Source organism: Centroberyx affinis, unplaced genomic scaffold, assembly GCF_046629955.1.
Source record: "Centroberyx affinis isolate AG114_WGS23_722 - 3 ecotype Tasmania unplaced genomic scaffold, CSIRO-AGI_Caff_v1 ptg000549l_1, whole genome shotgun sequence".
Taxonomy (NCBI): Eukaryota; Metazoa; Chordata; class Actinopteri; order Beryciformes; family Berycidae; genus Centroberyx; species Centroberyx affinis.
In genome coordinates, this window is record NW_027279194.1 from 517,035 (window position 1) to 524,756 (window position 7,722).

At 40.9% G+C, this 7,722-nt stretch overlaps 1 protein-coding gene across 1 annotated transcript; it reads left to right on the top strand.

The window, feature by feature from the left end:
• The first annotated feature begins 1,230 nt into the window (after window positions 1–1,230).
• LOC139642959 (neuroepithelial cell-transforming gene 1 protein-like) lies at window positions 1,231–7,435 on the top strand. Its single transcript, XM_071518045.1, has 12 exons — window positions 1,231–1,473; window positions 2,559–2,625; window positions 2,929–2,988; window positions 3,281–3,388; window positions 3,492–3,659; window positions 3,762–3,824; window positions 3,924–4,020; window positions 4,129–4,205; window positions 4,690–4,947; window positions 5,166–5,336; window positions 5,459–5,645; window positions 6,357–7,435. The coding sequence occupies exons 1-12, from the start codon at window positions 1,328–1,330 to the stop codon at window positions 6,683–6,685; spliced, it is 1,731 nt and encodes a 576-aa protein (XP_071374146.1). The 5' UTR covers window positions 1,231–1,327; the 3' UTR covers window positions 6,686–7,435.
• The last annotated feature ends 287 nt before the right edge of the window (window positions 7,436–7,722 follow it).

Sequence of the window (7,722 nt, forward strand, 5' to 3'; positions counted from 1 at the left end):
AATTTGATATACTTTTTTCCCCTTTATAATCAATTCAAAATTGTATCTGAGTTGTAGAGTAGGCATCTTGTCAAATGTAATATGCATCAGATGCAAAAAAAATAAAAAATAAAAAGTTACAGGCATTCTGATGTAATATTCATAGGGTAATATTCACATACTATTTACATTTCTGTCTCTGAGCAGAAACAAGTCTATGAATTCAAATGAGACATTTGAATCACATAGGCTACTGTATGTTCTCATCTTATACATAGTTGTATCCTTTGATCCCTCCATGTTGGCTCATGAACACTGACATTTCATATTAGACTGTGAGGATTTGTGTAATCAATCTCCCTTTAAGTGTTGACAAGAAATTGTAAATTGTGGTGGTTTCAATTATTGATTTGAGCTGCTCGTGACCAACTAAAATCTGTCTCAGAAACACTACTGCTATAGTGATAGGCCTAAAAACTCAATTAAACTTATTAATTACTCAGACTTATAAGCAGATTAAAGGCTTATGAAGCCCTTTTATCACCATTTTCGTTCTAGAAGCTATAAATAATATGATGGTTAAGACATCAGACACATCCATTAGTCAGTTTTCACATTAAATTCTAATTCTGTTCTACTATTCCACTTCCATACTTCATTGGCCTACTTTTTGCATTCAGAACGCACACTCATATTTTCTTCAGAAAATGCAAACACTATTCTATTATTTCTCTCTTTTGGGGATAGTTAATAAAACAGTGGTTATAGAGGAATTTTTCTCCTGCATGAGCAACATCACTCCCATTCAAAATATGTTATCATGACTGTTGGGGATAGGAAATATAGAGATTACGCTGATCTGTCTCATGCACGAATATGATAACATATCCCTTGCTCAATCTCACCCTCCCACAGAGACTTTATACATACTTTCCAATGTTTACACTGAAAAGATTGGCTGGATTTTCTGCAGTGTAGTGAAATTCAGTCATTCGCTGATAACAGTTATTTAAAAATCATATCTACTTGGAGTTATGTAGATACACAGTTGAATTCTTTCTCCTCAATCCCCATGCTTTACAAATGTCTCGCTAGCCCCTCCCACCTCACGGTATCCTAGTAACAAGTGCCCCGAGCCGTCTCCTCATTGGTCCGTTTTCAAGAATCCGCCATATTCAAACTTCCGCCGTCGTCGTCGTTTCGATTGTGTTTGTGCAGTTGTTGTCATCGACCCTCTGTTTTCTTTGTACATGTCGGGCCAGTTTCCAGACACATCGACTCTGTCTTGATTGTTTAGCTATATCGCAGTTGTAGTATAACTGTTTTTTAAAAGGGAGCCCACCACAAAATGGAAGAAACCGAGGAAGTTATTGGAAGCGCGACGGAGAACAAAAAGCAGAGACTTCGCAGGGTGCCATCGAGGACATCCACCACCAGTATTATCAGTGCGGCGGAGCCGTCTCCCGAAACAGCACGGAGAAACAACTCCAAAAAGTATGTTTGTGTCTACAAATATGAAAAATGTTTATTTTGGCAGCTCCCTTAGCGATATGGTGAGAGTTTAGCCATCCCGAGCTGCTTTATTATTATGATTAGCTAGTTAGCTAACTGACAGGGGCAGTGCTGGCTGACTGGCTAGCTAACGTTATTTACCAGCAGCAGTGTGACCGTCCTTGGCCTTAGCAGCAGCCTCTGGACGTTTACCAAGAAGAAGACATTGTTTCTCTCTCTGTAACTGCTTTGTTTTGTCACTGTAACTGACGTTCAGGGTTTCCACCACACCAGGGTTGGAGTCATTCATTAATTGAGTTGAGAATGCATGATAAATTCCAATTAAATTTCTGGAGCTGTAAGGAAACAGAACTGGAATAGAATTTGAATAACAGGAAACAGAATTGAATTCCATTAAAATGCATGAAATACCACTTCTAAGAGAGGTTGTCTCGACTTGCTAAACATTATAAATTGGGCTAAACATTATGAATCACAGAAAAACAAATAAAATGCATTCAATTATAATGCACAGTATGCATTACAATTAGGCTAAGATATGTATCAAATTCCACCTGAAAGGTACCTTTAACATTTTATGATATTTTAATTCAATCTCATTGAAATTTGGTCATGGAAATTTGAAAGGGGGTCATGGAGAAGTCATGGAAACGTTTTTGAATTTAATCAGTGAAAAGGTGTGGGAACCCTGCACTTTCCCCCTGTAGCAACAGAAACCAGTCCAGCTCCTCATGTCACTCACATTTTCGAATCTCAAAACTAGTCAGATGCTTATCTTATTTGAAGTATAGGGGAGATGACATCCATATTATTGACAGATAGTAATGCAGTCCCTATAGATTTTGGGGCTAAAGTCATGGAAAACAGTGTTTTTCCTGTCTCTCTACCTTCACCATGGGTGAATCTGATTGAATATATTATCATAAGCTAGTTACAAAGAATTAGTTACCCGTAGATGAGTTTGATTTAAATTAGGCTTCACTAGCCTATATCATGCAAGTGAATACACCTGGTCTTCATTGTGGACGGCCATTACTTATTTCCCTGACCTGCCTCATCTCCTGCAGACCTCCACTGCAGAGAGGCAGCTCCTTCACCTTCCTCACTCCAGGGACACCATGGGACTTCAGTCTAGTGAGTCACTCTTGACAACATAATGCCAACATGTTAGACTTCAGAGAATCAGCCCTTGCACATTATCTGTTTGTGTATTGGATGAAAATAATGTCATGACTGTCATAAGGAATGCTCATGTGACTTATTAATCAACATTATTATTATTATTATTACTAGTCATAGTAGTGGTAGTTTAATTTTTTTGGGGTGTGACAGTGATTATTAAATTTATATTAGACATTAGACATTGCTGCAAATCTCTTATTTGAAAGCTCATCTGACTTGTGAAAGTAACCGGTGTGTGTCATTACTTTGCCACAGAAGAGAAAACGCAAAGAGAAGGACGATGACACAGTCAGTCTGTCCAGCTTTGACCTGAAGGTGAGAGTCACGTCAGCCTTGTGCCTGTCCCTCAGTCCAACACCCTTGAATGTGTCCTGACGAGAAACTTAAATCCCTCAGCATGACTCAGGTTCTAGCAGCATGACGGCCATGAGCGCTCTGGGTGTTATGAGGTCAGGATAATCCCGCTCTCCTCAGACTGACGGTGCAAGTGCTTGTCTGAAGGCGTGAGAGTGAAGAAAATTAATCTGAGCCAGTTTGTCCCTAGTCATGCACTCAGTCTTACCTCAATCAAGTGGGACTGAAAACAGTTCATTTCTTTGATTTCCAGGAACCTAGTAACAAGCGTGTGCGACCGCTGGCCAAGGTCTCATCCCTGGCCAACTTGATCTCTCCTTCAAAGAATGGGGCAGTTCGGCGCTTCGGCCAGACCATCCAGGTACATTTCCCTTGACACTGAGTCTACAAGTTTACCATCAGCTACTTTAAATAAGTATACTTTCTGTCCATTGTGTCTGATTATGAAACTTTGTGTTCTCTAGTCAATGTCGTTACGCGGTGATAGCAAGTCACCGGGGATTTCCCTCAAAGCCAGCAGCAAGGCAGCAGGCCCCACTCCCACTAAACGCAGAAACAGCACACTGTGGTCCGAGACGCTGGATGTCCATCAGAAGAGCACATTCTCCACCAAAGAGATCAAGAGACAAGAGGTTGTGCAGTTCGGTTGTTTGTAGCCCTCATGCAGTGAGCTTAAAAGTGCACAGAGTACAGAAAAATAATGATTATTTTTCTCTTATAACATTTCTCTCCAGGCAATTTATGAGCTTTATAGGGGTGAGCAGGATCTCATCGAGGATCTCCAACTTGCACGAAAGGTTAGAATATTCAATTTAAAATTAGACAGAGAAATTAAAATATGAACGTTCCCTTTGTCCACTCTTTTGCACTCACATTGCTGCTTTGCTTACATTCAGGCATACCATGATCCCATGCTAAAGCTTTGCATCATGACTGAGGAGGAACTGGCTCACATTTTTGGGGACCTGGATGCGTACATCCCCCTGCATGAGGGTAAGCCATCACTGCCCAGTGTAGGAATCGCACTGCTCCAGTTGTTACCTTTTCATTTGTATTTGTTCTCAGGGGTTTCTGATCATGTGTGTGCTTTTGTCTCTGTAGACCTACTGACGAAGCTGACAGAGGGAACTGGCCCCAATGGGACAGTAGGTCAGATTGGACAGATAGTAATAGACTGGGTATGTACGACACTCTAATATTACGAGAACATATTAGTTTAATGTTTATCACACAGGCATACAGTTATAAAATTCTGTCAAATTTGTGCTGATCAGAAAATAGTATGTGGACACAATTTTAGCATGTACAGGGAATAATTGTAACTAGAGCTGACCAATTAATAAAACAAAAAAAAATCTAAATCGCAATAGGAACTATTGCAATTTCCAAATCGCAGAGGATGCAATTAATTGCTAAAGAGAGGGACATCCCAAATGGACTAATAAACAAGGCATTTTAGAGCTGCGGGTAGTCTTTGGTCCATGAATCAAGTATAATATTGGTAAATACCTTTCATCATACTCAAAGTCAGCAAATCCTGCACACTGGCATCTGTGGGTTTTTTTTTACACTTTTCTTTTAAATTCTAAAAAATGTATGACAAGAAAAACTTATTTTTTTTGTCAATATCTTTCAGCCCTAATTGTCACTGTGTCTTCTCAGTTGCCTGGTCTGAATGCTTACAAGGACTACTGCAGCAACCAGCTGGCAGCCAAAGCCCTGCTGGACCAGAAGAAGCAGGACAGGCGGGTGCAGGACTTCCTGCAGCGCTGCCTTGAGTCGCCCTTCAGCAGGAAGCTGGACCTCTGGAGCTTCCTGGACATCCCGCGTTCACGCTTGGTGAAATACCCGCTGCTGCTGCGAGAGATCCTCAGACACACTCCTCCTGATCACCCAGACGTAGCCAATCTGGAGAGAGCAGTATGACATCTATGTTACTGATTGTTGCAGTCACACACAGTGTTGTTATTTACATTGAGCCACTGAGACTGATAAATGACATGGCTGTAGCTCAAAATGTTATAAATTAATCAATGATAATATACTGTTTTTGTAGTAACAGCACATATCACTGGTTATTCTATCTTCTTGTATGCTTGCCAAATAGCCAACTGAAAACAATCCTTTTAATTATCCAGATTACAATAATCCAGGGAGTTCTGTCTGACATCAACATGAGGAAAGGGGAGTCAGAGTGCCAGTACTATATAGACAAGCTGGAGTACCTGGATGATAAGCAGCGGGACCCTCTCATAGACAACTGTAAGACCCTTCTGTGTCATGGTGAGCTGCGGAACAAGAGTGGCTCGGTGAGAATTAGGGTTATCCTCCATCTTGAGCATCTATACATAATTACATACATAATTCATGTATCATATATGTTTATATAAATATACATAATCTCATTCTCTATTTTGATGTTGCACCGCAGAAGCTGCATGTGTTCCTCTTCTCTGAGCTATTGGTTCTGACCCGGCCGGTGACTCGTAATGAGAGGAGCTGCTTCCAGGTGTACCGGCAGCCCATCCCGGTCCGGGACATGGCTCTAGAGGACCTGCAGGACGGAGAGATCCGCATGGGTGGTTCCTTCAGAGGGGCTTTCACCAATGGGGAGAAAGGTGGGTTCAGTCTGCGCCTTACCTGCAGCCAGAGTGTCTGTAGTGGCTCAGCGGTGCCCTTTTCTGTTTTGATGCAACAGATCTGTTTTACAATTTGAAGGAGCTAACATTGAAAGGTTTCTATATACTAGTAATGACTTTGCAACCTTGCGTAGTGAACACACTGGTTGGAACAAATCTCTTGCCTTCTACTGGAAATTCATTCTAAATGGGAGGCTGTTTCTGTTGCGTTACTGCATGAGGTTTGCATTGCAAGTGTTGCATGCATTGGATGTATCCTACTTTTGCATTATAAAGACATGTGTCAACTAAACCGGATGGTGTCAAAATGTCAGCAAAAGTAGTAATACATATAAATAAATATTAAATATAAATTAACATTGCATGGTAATAAAGTCATACACAAAACATTAAGATTCAACATTTATTGTTGAATATCCATACCAAAATATTAAATGTTAAATAAAATAAATAAATAATTTTCCCTCCATAATAGTTCTTCATTGGAGGGAAACTAGATAATAAAGCCCATACAGATCTTTGTTCATATACTTCAGGAAATCCCGAAACAAATGCAGATAAACCTTGCGTGCTGCTCTGCACAGTCTGTACGTAAAGACAGTGCAAACAAATGTATGTTATGGAGACGGTATCTGTTCATGCCGCGAGGAGAGTCTTTTTTATTAACCGATTGTGTTCCTTTGCCTTTAGCTAAGAATATATTCCGTGTGAGCTCTGTGGATCCATCCCACGGCCAGTCCCACACCCTGCAGGTCAATGACATCTACCACAAGCAGCAGTGGCTCAACTGCCTACGCAGTGCAATGGCCCAGCACCAGGCGGCTCCACTCAGGGTTCAGGAAGAAGCCGTCAGAGCCAAGCGCCGCTCCTCAACTATCTCAAACGGCATCTATGGCGAAGAGGCAGATGAGAACTGTCCCCATGTCTCGGGCGCTGGACTCGGCCCGCGGACGCACTCCAAGACCAGACTGGATAAGAAGTTCCGTAGCTCGCTAAAGAGGAAGGAAACTGGGGTGTAGACATTCAGCCGGAGCGGCGGCTGTGGGGTCTTCTCAGACAGGCACATGGACAGTGCATGTGGAAATTTGTCCTGGACTTAGGTCATGTGGGTATGCCAATGCATCTCCATGCACCACTGTTTTAGTGCTTTTGCTCAGCAACAAGCTGTTGACAATAAGTCGGTGTCTTTCTAGCAGCAGCAAAAAAACCTATCCAATCACTTCCGTCCAGCTGTATATCAAATTTTAGTCTTATCTCATTAAGAAGGTGTGTTTAGTTTACAAAAAAGTGAGATGTGCCAATGTGACTGAATTGTATGTTTACAGCAGTAAAATGTGTGTGGAATTAGGGTTTTAAGTGTTTTCGTAAGTTAAAACAATTAAATTTTTTATACCACTTGTAGCTCTTAAGAATTTGTTTCATTGTTGATTCCAAACTCAACACAGTGATTCTTCAGATTCTCCGTTTTTTTTGTAATCGAAAATGTCTGTACATGTTTTATCTATCACATAGACAGCATGTACAAAATTGTCAGTTGAAGTGTATCTATTTCAAGATAAGGGGAACAAGAACTTAATGTGACAGTTCGGCTGTGGGGGTTGTCATGCGCCGTGGAGGAAGCACCGTTTAGTGATGTGAGAAACTGTAAGTTCCTTTCAGATCTAGATATGAGATGATGAGCAGAACACAAGTGAGAACTGACAGACCTGGGATTCGATGAGGCAAAAGCATTTCTTAAAAAAAAATGACTGAAATAGATCTAGTTGTATGTGGTGAAAAGATGTTAAATGAAAATAAAAATAAAAAACATCTTGTAATCTGTACTTTGAATCATGAGTGATTTCATTTCCTGGGTATGATCAACTGCAAACTTGCATGTTAATCCTCTCGGCAACATCCTCCCAATCGCACTTCGACCCCACTGAACCACTAAATCATGTAGACTGCTCACTTCCCTTTACAGCTTCCAGATAAGTGTTGAACATTAACCCATTGCAACATATGTCAGGCATACACAGGAAGCTTAAGAAAATTCACTCATTTCCACGTAATGTTA

Excerpts from the sequence above, each read along its gene's own strand:
- LOC139642959 (XM_071518045.1), top strand. The coding sequence starts at position 1,328 with ATGGAAGAAACCGAGGAAGTTATTGGAAGCGCGACGGAGAACAAAAAG. Across the intron at positions 4,021-4,128 it reads GTACATCCCCCTGCATGAGG|ACCTACTGACGAAGCTGACA; the intron begins GTAAGCCATCAC and ends TTGTCTCTGTAG. Across the intron at positions 4,948-5,165 it reads TAGCCAATCTGGAGAGAGCA|ATTACAATAATCCAGGGAGT; the intron begins GTATGACATCTA and ends TTAATTATCCAG.